The following is a 15327-nucleotide window of genomic DNA, read 5'->3' on the forward strand; positions in this document are numbered from 1 at the left end:
CGACGCTCTTTGGCTGTACGGCCTTTTTTGGATCGACGCCCTTCGGGTCGACTACCTTCTTTGGCTCTGGAACCTTCTTCGGGACGATGGTACTGGGCCCTGGGGTCTCTGAAGGTTTCAGTTTCTGCATCAATTTCGGAGCCAAGCCAGATGGCGGGGCTTGCAAAACCTTTTCATGATCTTGGCTAAGGCCTTTTGGCGATGCCTCAACCGGAGCCTTTGGTGACGGGCTAATTGGTGTCTGGGGCAGGGTACTCACGATTTGCCCCGGTGGGATGTCGTCATCGGAGTCCGAGTAGTCCTCGACGGTGACGATTTCTAGGTCGGAGTCTGGAGCTTCCAGTAGATCCTGGCCATCGTCGAAGATGTTGTCTGGATCGGGTGCCTGTCGCTGCATTTCTTGCCTAGCGGCCCGTCGGTTTCGAATAGTTTTCTTGGATGGAAACTGGGCGCAGGCTGGGCAGGTTTCTTCCCTATGGTCTGAGGAAAGGCACTTGTTGCATTCTGAGTGTTTATCAGTATGTGGAAACTTGGAGTGGCATTGTGGCAACCTTTTAAACAGGCTTCTTTCCATCGACGGTCGGCTCACGTGGCGTCGAAAAGGCCCAACGGCCCGCGTCGACCGATTCGAGATGGAAGGTTGGATCGAGTAGAGAGGTACCGAACGAGAATACCGTCGAAGTCGAAGGCCTTTAGAAAAGTTTTTTTGGGGATTTCGAAGTTGGAGTATAGGAGTTAGCATCCGAACCCAATGGCCGAAAAAAACAATCTGAGGATGGAGAAGACGCCCATGCGCTCTGTAGTCCAGGGGTGGAGTCACCTATCTCGTGATACTTTGAAGACTCTTCCAAGACAACAAAGTGCAATCATCCGGACCCAACACTAGGCAGCGATCTATGCAAAGATATGAATTCAGCAGCCCACATGCCACAAACATATTGTTCCTCCAGAATCTCGATTAGGAGCCTTCTTGGGTGTACTCAGACTCATTTCACACCAGGATCTAATGCAAGAGGCAATTGTGGAGGGTCAAGCTTTCTCCAACCCACAATAAGGGAGAGACCTGGGACTGCATCATATCTAAAACGAATAACATCACACTAGATTCCATTATCCCCTGCGATTTGTCTGACCATTACAGCATCTTCTCCCTCAGCCTGGAGGGAACACCAAAGCGATTCCAACCTAAGAAAACAAAACAATGGAAAAGGATTCTCCGAAACATTAACCCTATCATCCTAGCAATCTGATGTAACACTGCCCTGATCCCCCAGGCAGCCATGGTAGAAGTTCATGACCTCAGAGTGTTCTAAATCTCCACTATTCTGGACGTCCTTGATTCATAGCTATAAACCATGGTTCAGTGAAAATCTGAACTCTGACACAAACTAAGATTAGCTGAAAGAACCTGGAGATCGGTACCCCCTATTGAACAACTCAATCACCTTAGATCAGTGAGGAACATATACAACAGGAAAATCTTAAAGGCAAAGGCAGATTCCTTTAGAACTCAGCTTAACAGAGCCAAAAATCAACCAAACAAAATCTATTTCAAATAGTCAGACAACTGCGAGGAACTGCACCCTTTCTTCTAAGAGAAAACAAAACACATTGAATACAAAACCAGATCAAAGAGTACACTACCTCCAGCTACAAGGCTTGCATTTACAATTCCCTCCCAGGTCACTGATCTCGGGGAGGCTCCAAAAAACAATGCTCTTGGCACACTTTCACGCCTTACTGAAAATAACATCTATACCATAATTCTATTGATCAATCCATTCAACCACCTCAGTGATCCACTACCACCATCAATCTTTAAAAGGTTCTATTCTCCCCTTATGGTCAAAGATAGTAAATGTCTCTCTTGGGCAAGACACTATACTAAGATTTCAACAACTTCATCCCTATATCCAACATCCCTACTTTGGCAAAACTGCTAGAAAAATGTATGCAAATTCAATTCTGTAACCACATAGAGAACTTCAATCTCCTGGATCAACACCAAACCGGCTTACATCAAGGTCACAGCACAGAATCTGCACTCACACACACCATGGACAACATACAAAAAATGGTAGACCATAATGTATCATGTCTATTGATACTTCTGGGCTTTTCCTCTGCTTTTGATATGGTTAAACACAACAGTCTACTGTCCCTACTAGAATGAAGGATGGGCCTATCAGGACTAATGCTACAATTGTTAACTCTTTCCTACACAACAGAACCCAAAGAATTGGAGGTGAAGCAATCCGTCTCTCAACCCACCGTGGTCCCTAGGAGTTCCACAAGGGTCTGCACTATCGCCCATTATTTTCAACGTATTCTTGGAACCCCTGGCAAACGTATTGAACTCTGTGAACATTCTTTATCACATGTATGCAGATGACACTCAATTGAATAAGAAAATCTTATCAGAAGACTTCATCACTCAACTCTATTCTGCATAACACTCAAAGCTGGCTCACTGGCAACCACCTCAAGCTCAACACCACCAAAACCGAATTCCTCCACATCTCTCCCCCTAACCATATGCCCAAAATAGACCTATGGCTGCAGCATCTAACAGCCTTTAACTGCTCTACCCACATCATTGCGTCCTCTAAATCTTTGGGAATTACCTTTGACAAAAACACTTGAATATACAGGATCATATCAGCAATGCCACCTAAGGAGCTAACCTCCAGATGAGTATCTAAGGAAACGTAAACCCTTCCTACCACAGGATGACTTAAAGATGTCAGTCCAAACTCTAGTGATGCCCAGATTGGACTACAGAACCACCACTTATCCGGCCTTCCTAAATACGATATTGCCACGTTGAGGGCCTCTCAGTGCTGCAGCCAGACTGCTCTCCGGAACAAAAAGAAATACCCACATATCCCCAGCCCTAAAAGCCCTGAACTAACGCTATGAGATACAGCTAAAGAGCACCTGCATGTCTAATAAAGCCCTTCATCTCAAAGCCCCAAGATATTTGGCAGAAAAGCTAGAACTATTGGGGGGCTCCAGATCATCACAAAGTGCAAGCTCACTACTAATGAAACAGGCCTTCCACAAAAAAAGAGAGCGTGCTACTGAGCCTTCTCTGGTATCGCACAGAAGACATGGAATTCTTTGCTAACAAATGTCCGCAGAATCTCTTCCTCCGTCTCCTTCAAAAAAGGAAGAACACTCTTCTAATGAACAAGTTCACACGCTAAGACTATAACCTATGCTTTACTGATATCACACTATGCATTCTCATCAACTCTCCTGCCTACCATGATGACCAACGGTATGTCTAAGAACCTGATGATCCGCTATAGACATTACTTTGCTAATTTCCGTTCACATATTTGTCAAGTTTTTGCCTCTTCAACTCTATCCTGAATTCATCTAATGTAAAGCACTCTGATACCCGCTAGGGTCAAGTTTGTGCTATACAAAACTTTAAAAATAAATAAATTAAACATTAGCATTTTTTCCAGCATTAGCTCCTTCATGAACCCACATGCTTGACTAATAAACAGAGAGCAGCAGATAACAATATTAGCCAAAGGCAGTAAAGGTACCGACCTTATCTGAAAAAAGATTCTGTAGCAAGTCTTGCCCTACTATGGTCTACAAGTTGATCTACATATCAAGGTAGTCATTTTTTGAAAAGGTGTGTATAATTTTACACTCCGCTTTACAAAATGTCTGTAAAAAGGAAGCAAAGAGTTGTAATAGTGGTCCTGACTCTAGCTGAGCTAACTAACTTTCCCACCACTGGGGACTTTCAGATTTCTTGTAGCAAAGAGCTGTGCAGAGCATTATTTAGAATGCTATGTACTGGTCGAAGTACACAAATAATTGGGATTATTTATTAAAATCCTTGGTTCTGTCCAAATAAAAAATATGAGCATCTTTTCCTATCCAGTGCATAAAATAGCTTTTCTGCCTCGAGGAAAGGTGGCAGAAAAATAAAAGTGGCAAAGATTACTTGCCTATTTTGATGAAAAACTTAGGCACTTTCAGATCATGTATGCCCTTATAAAAGCACAGATATTATTCTTTAATTGTAAATATCTGAAGCTCTCCTACTGTTATAATACTAGGTTAAAGGCAGACATGGCATATTCTTCCACAAAACGTTTTGTGAATTGGGTCTAAAGTGGATCTCCTAAATACCCCATAAACTGTAAAAAAAAACTCCATGCCGGCACTGTTTTAGCTATTGGAGGGTATATGCCACCTAAAACTAAAATGTAATTGTATTTATAAGCTCAAGTGACAAAAAAAGTGAGTGTAACATGCTGAAGGTAAGGGAAATGGGAACCTTAATAAAAAGAATAGCAAGGAGATGAAATAGAAACGCCGGCGTTGCTTAGAAGAATGGAGGGATTCACGGGGCACTGCTGAATGCTAAAGGATTTAGATTATTCTGGAGCTCCTTCATAAGATAAATCAATGGTTTTATGGTTCCTTTCTGTGTTATTTGTTTATGAAGAAAAACAGTATAAAAGACAATAACAATACACAGCTTTATTGCCTACAACCAGCTGGCTGGCAGCAGATACACTTAAAGCATTTAAGTCAAAATAAAATCTATCCCTAAAAACTTCCTCTCCTCATGAAAGCCTCTCCTTATGAAATCCCACCCATTATAAGGCATTTAGGAATGTTGTCTCAACCTGTGCCCTGTGGTTGGTGGTGGTCAAGCCTGTTTGTCTCAGATTGCTTGCTCCAGCTTAATTTATGAGTTACTATCTGTGATGCCTACCAACAGATGAGTGAGTAGATGGAGTAATTCAAGACATTAAGGGCATGTCAGTTCATTAAATTCAGAACCGATAATACTATGAATGGGGGCCAGATCTCTTGATAGGTCTCTAACTAGTGTTCTACTAAAAATGACAGTTTCTCCGTGTCTAGCAGGTGCCATAGTTTGGGTAGTTAGGCAGTGTACTCCGGAACCCTGTCCGAACCCCAGAAGAGAGAGGATTGCTTGCTACACGGTTCCTAAAACCAATGTCATTTGCGGTTCTTTCAATGGAAATGTTTAGTGGCTGCGTAGGCCTTATAGAATGTATGTGGGAAAACGTGGGATCCGGGTGTTGAATGAACTGATGGTCATCCAAAACCCTCTCCCAGTAGCAGGACAACTTTAGACCGTTACAGAGCAGTTGCATCAAGATGCCGGTACCTCTGAAACCCGCCAGCATTCTTTGCTATGTCCAGAGCACCATCTCTGCACCTGGGCGCGGTCAGATGTCAGAAGGAAACTATTTTGAAGGAAGTCTTGATGCTGGACATGTGTGCGGTATGACCAGCTTCGCGATAGAAGTCTCCCCATTCTGTGTGTGCGCGAGTGTCTGTCCCAACTCTGCTTCCCATCTTGTCCGACTTGTACTTTTTCCTTGTGGGGGCAGTTGAGCCAACAGTATAGAAATCCAATATCAGACATCTGTCCTATCTTTCACCATTTCACAACTGTATTAACAGCTTGAGTGTGTGTGGTTTAATAGAAGGGTGTGTCAGATCTGCATGTATTTATACGATCTGCTTCATCAAGGAGGTTTAAAGAATGTACATCGACCAGGTAGGGTAGATTCACTTCTTTATTAGTGCTCCTTCGTATGCAACCAGCAAGGACAACGGGTTACAGCAATTGCACTTGCCGGTGATTCAAATCCTAACCTTCTACCCATTATGATCCCAAGGTTCCAAGCAGAACCCAACACATCTTCCCCTTGACATACCAAAATAAAATAAAATATACAACATATGACACAGAATATATTTCAAGAAAAGCCAATAAGAATTTCTACACATGAAAATGCATATATACACAGCGTACATAAAGAACAAGGGTTATATTTTGTAATCATTGAACTCAACAGGTATAGTACGCTCCCATAACACTAACTCCAGCTTCTTGTGATCCGTGCATGGTAGGAAACATCCTGTACACCAACATCCTGCACCACAGATAGGTTCTCCTTGTTCCAAAACCTACCATTGTTTAATGTCACAGGATGCGTTCCCACACTCACCACCTTCTTGGGGCTAGAAAAAAGACTATTACCCATAAGATCACCAAACTTTCTAACCCGAACCATACCACCCACTTTCACTACCAGTTTTTTAGAAGTATTCCACGCATCCCTATTTTTAGAAAACTTCCTCCTTTCTCTCACTCTCTCCAGAGTTTCTTTCCAAGGCACCCCCTTCTGCATCCACACACGTTTCAGCTTTAATCCTGGTACTCTACCTTTCATCAATACAAAGGGTGAAACCTTAGTATCCACATTAGGGGTAGTGCGGATAGCCCATAACAACTTCGTCACTTCCAACATTCAATCCAAACCATTAACCAAAGACAACTGAATTGTCTCCTTTTTTACTCTGTTACAACGCTCAACTAAGCCCTTGCTTTTGGGATGATGTAACAATTTCTTAGCATTTTTTATGCCAAAATTCCTAAGGAAATCTTCAAAATTCAAGGATACAAATTGTGGCCCATTACCTGAGATAATCTCATCTGGTACACCTTCCCGAAAAAAAAGTTCTCCAATACACTCTTTACAGCACATGAAGTAGTGTTGCTCACAAACCCCACTTCAGGCCATCTTGAAAGATAACTATCACAATGTCATACTCTACCTGGTTGTTGTCAACACCAAGAGGGCTAATTATATCTATGGTCAACTTGGACCATGCTTCTTCAGGCACCGGAACAAAGCCCACTCCACTAGGAACAGTTACTTGAAATTTATCACTGGCCACACAATGGACGCACTGATAACATGCTCAACATCTCTATCCATTCCCACCACCAAAATACATCCCTCACTCTCCTTTTGATGGCCCTTATCCATACACGCCCTTCGTGTGCCAAAGATACCACTTTATATTTCAACATATTTGGAACCACCAAAACATCCAACCTGTACAAAAGACCCTTGACTACTGAAAGCTCTGGCTCAACATGTCTGAAGGTATCCAACAAGTCATCGGACAATTTTTTAGTTGGCCATCCATAACCAACATAAGTCATCACTTGTTTCAAGGTATCATCCTGTTGCAAAGCTTCTATCTAAACCTCCTCAGTAACAGCATATCGAAGCGCATTGGACAATTCATTAACCATAATGTCATTCTCATCCTTCCAGGATGTTTCAAGCATTTGACTTTCATTCTTCAAAGGTAATCTCGACAGGCAGTCTGCCATCTCATTTCTTACACCTGGGATATATACCATACGGTAATAATAATGCTGTAATCTGTACTGCAAATTGGTAATCCTTGGTAAAGATCTACCAGCTCCCTTTGTGGTAAACAGATCGACCAATAGTTTATGGTCCACTGTTACTTCTAACTCTGATCCCCACAAATACTGCCTGAAATGTTCAATGCCCCATCAACAAGCAAGCGCTTCACGTCCTACCACAGAATACGATGCCTCAGCACCCCTTAAACTGAATAGCGAAAGTGACAACTTCATCTTTTCCATTCCTTCTTTACATTAAGATAGCTCCTAGCTCATGCTGGATGGCATCTGTGACTATAATGCTGGAATCCATTATATCAAATGCCTTGAGGGGAATAGCTTGCACAACTGCACACTTAATGTTCTCAAACACACGACCACACTTCATCCCATACATATCTTTCACCCTTTTTAAGAAGGGCCCTTAGGACATGTTTTGTCTCAGCACACCTAGGAATGAAATGTGCATAGAATTCCGTAAGACCAATAACAGATCTTAATTTGTTCTTACCCTCTGGAATGCAAGTCTCAACAAGTTCTCTTTTTTCCACACCCTGTGCAGACAACTTCTGTCCCAAATATTCTACAGTTTCCACTGCAAACTTCCATTGCTCTGTCTTTAGGGTCACACCCTTCTCTAGGATAGTCAAAACACAAGCTAGCTTTCTATCATGTTCAGTCACATTATCAGCATATATTAATAGATCCTCTTAGAAACAGGTAACTTTTTAAACATTTTTAAACAGGTTATCCATCAAACGCTGAAAAACTGTACAAGTAGAGGCTAACCCAAAGGGCATTCTCTTGAATTTTAAAGGCCCTTCAGGAGTGAAAAGGGATTAGCCGTTGTGAATCCCGCTCCAAAACAAACTGATGGTAGGCAGACACCATTTCCAAAGTGGAAAACACTTTGGCACCCTTCACCAGAGAAAGCATTTGGTTGGTATTGGGCAGGGGATGCCGCTCAACCCAAATCCTGGAATTCAAGTCCCTCAAATATACACACATACGTAAACCCCCATTAGGCTTACGAGCCAAAACAGGGGACAACCATCCTGATCCTTCAATAGGCTTAATTATGTCCTGTGCACAAAACTTGTCCAATTCCTTCATTAATTCAGGTATAACCGATAACGGAACCCTTCTCCCCTTGTGTAATACAGGTTCATCTTGTTCCTTAAGCTGTATCTTGTGTCTGAATCCCTTGAACTTTCCCAGCTTGTCACTAAAAACTTTACAGAACTTTTCCCAAACATTCTCTTCAAAAGCCCTCACAGCCATGCACTCCTCGTTCAAAAGCACTTGTTCGCCGTAGTTATGATCTAAAATGATCTCAAAATTCAGTGTTCTAGCCAACCCAATAAGGACGATCCTTACTACGCTATGTACACTGTGGCACACAATACATTCCCTTTGAATGATACCACAGTATCAAATTCACCTACAACCTCTATGGGCTTACCACCATACACTACCGGTTTGATACTGGATCTCCTAACAACATTCCCAATCGTCCTCCCCAATTAATGTAAAAGGTAACCCAGAGTCCGCAATCATGTTCACACTTAAACCTCCCACATCCACATTGCAATAAGTACTTCTTATGGCGGAAACATCCACAGATATACTTTGAATTTGATCCTCTACTTACAAAACCACACTTTCATCACAAGATTAGGAAGATACGTGATCCTCCACCATACTGAGAACTATCAGTTTCTCTTGTTCATTCTCTTTCCTTCTCTTTCCCTTTGGATTTGTACACACTTTCGTGGTTTTTTTTTTTTTAAACAAATGCAACATACGTACTTAATAGCAGGGCAAGTAACTGTATTTTCCAAATGATATGCACTCCCACAACTGTAACGCTTACCATTTTTCGATTTGCCCTTGCCCTTCTTAGTATTTGCACCTCTAATTTTAGCAACCATCTGTTTAGCTGGAGATTGTGATACTGATATTTGTGCCATGAAGGTTGCTGTGCTCCCAATCCGAGCCGCTAACTCAATAGTGGGGAGTAACACTTCTGGTATTTTCCTTTTATTGGTATGTTCCACTACTTGATCCCTGATCAACTCATGTTTGAAATTCTTGTATTCACATGTTGCTGCCAAGGTTCTCAAAACTCCCAAAAGGTTTTCCACTGACTTAACTTGCAATTGGGGGATACTACGAAACTCGTGTCTCTCCATACCTACATTTTTATGAAGTTTATACCTACATCCAAGATTTTGATTGAGGGTGCGTACTCGTCCACTGCATCCCCTTCTCCCATCACAGCTTGGTGCGGAAGTTGCTTAAACATTTTCCCGCCGTGAGGGCTAAAACAATGCTTTAATAAAGCAAACTTGTTCTGTACGTGAAATCATCTCCATCAATTGCATCCAAATTGGATTCAAAACCCTCTTTCCACTGGTCCCAATTAAACGCAGGAAGGCCTGTACTCGGAAGAAAAGGTGGAGGGACTATACTCTGCTTCATTCTTTCTTCCTACACAATAAACAATGCTGTAACCTGCTTAAATTACCTGTTAATTTACAATTAATATTCCAATGTTAAAATAATGAAAACATGTAGTAGTGTAGCTATGCACTTACAGAAATCCAATTAACTCTACAACATTTACCACTTTGTAGACGCTCCTTAACCCCTTGGGCGCGGCCGCGATTCTGCGCGTGTGCGGCACTTTTATTGACTGGGCGTGTTCATGACGGCCCCCAGCCGTCATCAGCACACGAGCACCGTGATGCATGATGGCCTGGGGCCGTCATCAGCACCGAAGGGGTTAAAACAACACTAATCGAGCATTTAAGAGGATGTGTCTTTGAATGGGATGAGCACACAACTGATACACAGATTTGCTTCAATTGAAAATGAATGCTATAATAAGGTGTGCGTGTCACCAAACAACCACTGACCATTCTCAGTAATGGATGTGCATCTGAGAGTAAAACAACGCTAATGGAGCATCTAAGAGGATGTGTCTTTGAATGGGATGAGCACACAACTGATACACAGATTTGCTTCAGTTGAAAATGAATGCTATAATAAGGTGTGCGTGTCACCAAACAACCACTGACCATTCTCAGTAATGGATGTGCATGTCACCGAACACAAACAGAAAACCCTCAGTAATGAATGTGCCTCTGAGCTTAACCAATACCTTAAGGTACACGTGGCACAGCAATCCAGAACAGGTATTCAAGATGTGCATGTTATTGACACCTCGGATTCCAGGAACAAAAAAACGCTACTGCAACCTGCGCTGACACAGCGCAGACACAGCGGAGGGAACCAAGAAATCCACAATCAGTAATTAGGATGTGTGTATCATCAAGTCCATGAAATCACGTAACGGTGTCATGAGAATGACTGCAACTTTGACCTTATTCGTCAAGGCTTTTCGAAGATGGTGGCTGCCCTGGAACCAGAAAGATGCACCATGTGCTGGCACAACTCTGTCCCAGCTCATGCAGCCTCCTTGGAATGGCAACCAGGCAGCGTTGGAAATTAACTGTAATGCTGCCTTTGGTCTTCGCCTTAAATTGCGGCTGAAGTTGGGATGTCAATGTCCTGCGCAGGGATTCGCCGAACCGCAGCTCTAAGGAGTGTGTGCCGCACAATACCTCAATATGACTCTTAATGCAGATATAGAGGCATCAGACGGCTCTTCCGTAGATAAGACGTGGTTCAACACCAGTTTCCAAAAATGGCTCCCGGAAGAAGGCCGCCTCATGGTAAAGTGGGCAAAACCACAACAGATCCTCCGTGGAAACTAAGCAGGCCGTACAGGAAACCAGTGAAAAGAGGTACATCGACCAAGAAGGGTAGATTCACTTCTTTATTTGTACTCCTTTGTGTGCGACCGGCAAGGACAACCGGTTACAGCAACTGCACTTGCTGTTGATTCAAATCCTAACATACCACCCATTATGATCCCAGGTTCCAAGCAGAAGCCAACACATGTCAGTCTTTTATAAGAGATAACCATTTCTGCATCAGAGGCACACGATCTTCTTGGAGCCCTGTCCCACCAATTGAAGGAGGGAACTTGAAAGCCCGGGGTAAAGTCTGGATAATTAAAAATGGGGGTCATTGGTGTCAGTAACGTTATTTAGCTTTTACACACCACCACCCGGTTCCAGACTACCATGCTAGCTTTGGTTATGGGGAATGTAGAAGCCCCGCGGTCTGTGCTTTTGGGGCAGCCAAAGAACCTTCCATATGTGAATCCCTGCGACTTTCTGGTCCATGAAACACAATTGTTTGAGGAGAGGATGTAGCCAGGGGTTAGGGTGGTGGACTTCAAATCTGGGGAAGCAGGTTTAAGTCTTGGCAAGACATTCAACATCCTGTGATTCTGGGCAAATCCCTTAATCTCCCCATGCCTAACAAAAATGTATGTGTCTTCATGTAACACAACTGGTGGTAATGCAAAGCGCTCTGATACCGGATTTCAGGTCATATTTGTGCTATATAAAACATTGAGAAAAAAAATGTGTTTCGAAGCCTCTCAATCCCAATCCAGCATGTACCGGAGTTGCGCTGCCTGAATGTACTGTAGGATATGAGGGACTCCGATGCCTCCCTTTGATGAGAGTCTATACATAACGAGTTCATGCTCGGCATCTTACCGTCCCATACAAACTTATTCATGTTTGTAGGTTCTGCATCAATTCAGTAGTTTTAAGCCTAAAAAATAACATGCAAAATACATTGGTCTGACTGACAGGAGGTGCGTAGTGCATAAAATGCTTGATAGATAAAGTAACTTTGACATTGTACTGTCTACAGGAAAGGAAGCAAATATAAAGCTCAACAGGCATCTCTTGCTTAATGAGTAGCCAATGAAATGAATGTAAAAACCTTGCTTTTTAAATACTTATTCAGCTTTCATTCATATAGAACAGGCTAACAGTTGGCCATCTACAACAGAAGGAAGAAACTTGTATAAAGGAAGTTGCTGCTCAGATTTTGGTTCTATTGGACTTGCATCTTTCAGCAGAATTTAAGATTTTCTCTTGAATATATTTAATGTGCATGCGGTGACCCATTTTGGAGGCATGCTTGGAGTTCTTGTTGTGGGTTTCAAGGAGCGAAATTATGGTGCATATTTACCCCATATAGTGTGATTAAGGAGAGGGCATACATGCTGAGCAGGTCAAGTTCGATTTAACACCGACGGTTACATGAAAAAATACCACATAAGTGCAACCAAAAAACTGCATTTTCTTACATATACAAATTAATATTAAACAGTTAACTCCAATTAATTTGTTGTATCTTAGTTAATGTTTGTTTGCGGGCATGAATAGATGACATTTAGCTGTTTGCAACTCCACGTGTGCTATGCAAGGTATACAATGTAACAGAACTACACTACATTCATCAAACATAACCATTACAATTATTTGTCATTATACAATACAAAACATACCTGTCTTCCAGGGGCAAGTGTGAAACTAAGCCAGATTCTCTCAACAATCCCACTGCTGATCGCCAGTGGTGGTTTTCTAATACTGAGGTATTCTGCAAAATGAAATCACAAGTTCAATTAAGCTGTTTGCAAAACCCAAATCTTGAGAAATTGTTTCATGTACTCCTACAACATTAGCAAAATGTAATATTTGTTTAAGTTTTAACTATTTAAGTGTAAAAGTGATGTGTTAGAAGTTAAAATGTAATGTTGCATAAAATACTAACACGCAGCTCACCTTGTAAAGAGTTGCCAAGTAATGATTTGTTTTAATTAGGAAAGGCTGATTAACGCCAGGATGATCCAAATCATGGGTGGCTGCTGCAATTAACCCTATGATAGTATCCCATGGTGTAAGATGCACTGAAAGCTGCGATAAATAAAACAAAATAATGAGACAATGTATACAGTGGGGTGATTAATGTAACTGCTAACATTATGAAGTAGCTGTTCACATATAACTAGTGCGCCAACAAACTTTTCATACAATTCCATGTCTAATTAGCAAAAATCTAGAAACTGCGAGTAAAGAGAAATTGTCGAATGAAAGATTATCCATTGTCAAGATGAGACTCCTGCTTTGGACCCAAAGCAGGAAGGGTTATTTTAGAATAATGCAATTTCCGGTTGTTAAAAATGCCCTAAAAAGGAGAGGCGTGGAGTACATTTGCTGGTAATCTTAAGCCATATGTTTACTTATCCTCCAGGAGGAGTGGAGGGGGGGAGGGAGGGGGGGGAGGAAGGGGGATGGGGATGTGTGTGTGTGTGTGCGTGTGTGCGTGTGTGCGTGGGGGTGTGTGTGTAAAAATCTACATCTGATGATTTTTCAAAGATGCAGGGAAAAACATGTTAACCAACCCCAGAGCTCTCCAAATCCTCCGTTTTTTTTATGAGGAAAAAAAAATTTTGTACGTCAGTTTCTTTAGCACTATATTTTCAAACTTTTACCACTGTTACATTATTAATGCAATAAGCAATCATATTATGCTTTCTGGTGGAGGGACAAAACAAGAGGTATGGCCCAAATTTTGCATAGGGAGATTATCCATTAATCATTACAAATTAAGAATGTGTATCATGGTCCAAAGAGCTGTCCTATGTTTTTTCTTTTTCTTTGAGGGTACTAGAAAGGCATACATAACCAATAAAATAATGTCATGTCTGTGCTTACAACATCATCCAGAATATAATCATAAAAAGCAACAGATTGGCAAGGAAATTACTACGAATGGTTCAATTTAAGAGCTGTCCTATGTTGATGGCAATGCATTGAGTACTAAAAGACACGTGGGGAAACGGGGCTATGAATTATGGGGTTTAATGGGGAGGGGACTGTTGTAGAGCCAGCTTTGAGTGTTATTTGCTGCGAATGAGGGGAACATTCAGCATATATTGATTCTCAGACTGGACTCTCTGCGAAAGCCATAAAATTATATGTATCGGAATTTGACAGCAATGTTGTTCAATTGAAACCACATCTCTCCCCCTCCTGGGTTGTGGTTCCACTCTCAGCCTGTATGAATCTGTGCCACCACAATGTAAGATTTGATAGTCGGGAAGCCTACGCTTCCCTCAGCTGTGGTGTTGTACAGTGTTGATCTAGGGAATCTAGGAGTGTTATCTTCCACACTAAGGAGAGAATCTTATTTTAAATTCGGTCTGTGGTTGACTTGGGAAATAGAAGAGGTAGACTGAACTAAATGAGGAAGACTCGGTAGAAAATTGGTCACTAAAGTCATCCAGCCTGACACAGATCTCGAGCTTGTTCCTTGTATATAGTGCGCAAGAAATGTGGGACGGTGGAGAGGGGTCAATTAAGTCTTACAGATTTAATGCTATATTTAGAAGATTAATGCCCGTGTATCTTAGTGAATCCAGGGCCCCGTGTGCAGCAATTTTGATCAAGGGTTACATGTATGTTTTCTGTATCTGTATGCCTATTTCACTCGGTTCTGAATTATTGTCCAGGAATCCTGAGACCTCTGTGAAGCAAGTTGCTTTATCTTTCGGTGCCGGAATAAAGGTATTTGATTCAGTTAGGAAGCAGAGAACATCATTTACCTATATTGAGAGTTTAAGTTCTTGCTTTCTTGCGTGTCTACCTTAAAACCCTTGATGGAAGGATTATTTTGCACCTTTTGGATAAAGGGGTCCACTGTTGGACAAAAATACTAGCAGGAACAATGAGCATTCCTTTCTGGTGCCCCTTGTGATCACCCCTCTGAGGGTAAGGGATGGGGGGGCACTGAGGGAGTTTGTACTCACCTTTTACCTATTTTAGGTGTTGGTTTCTGATAGTTGGCCAGGATCATGCATTTTATTCAATAGGATCGTCTAGTGGTTTGTGATATATGGCTAATTGACCCGAGCAAAGGTCTTTTCTGCATCTAAAAGAAGAAGGGCTATCCAATTACTGGACCTCTCAGCTGCTTCAATTAACAGAGGCAATTTAGTGTTGTCCCAGGTGTGATGGTTTCTAAAGAAACCTGCTTATTACACTGAGATGAGACTCAGCCATATTGTATGCACTCAGGAGACAAATATGGAGGCAAAAGGTTTGACACGTAGGTTTAGATGTGCGACTGGCCTATACAATTAGCATGCTACTGGGTAT

General features: G+C 41.9%; 1 protein-coding gene across 1 annotated transcript in view; it reads right to left on the reverse strand.

Annotated features, from left to right (window-relative positions):
• Positions 1-15327, reverse strand: part of PDE7A (phosphodiesterase 7A) — a 1213253-nt gene that overhangs the window by 486347 nt on the left and 711579 nt on the right. The window contains exons 9-10 of the mRNA XM_086965809.1: positions 12952-13083; positions 12675-12766 (exon numbers count right to left, since the gene is read on the reverse strand). Coding sequence (XP_086821935.1) covers positions 12675-12766; positions 12952-13083 — 224 coding nt within the window. The remainder of the gene's footprint in view (positions 1-12674; positions 12767-12951; positions 13084-15327) is intronic.

The sequence above is a fragment of the Lissotriton vulgaris genome, chromosome 4_1 (genome assembly GCF_964263255.1).
Source record: "Lissotriton vulgaris chromosome 4_1, aLisVul1.2, whole genome shotgun sequence".
Classification (NCBI taxonomy): domain Eukaryota; kingdom Metazoa; phylum Chordata; class Amphibia; order Caudata; family Salamandridae; genus Lissotriton; species Lissotriton vulgaris.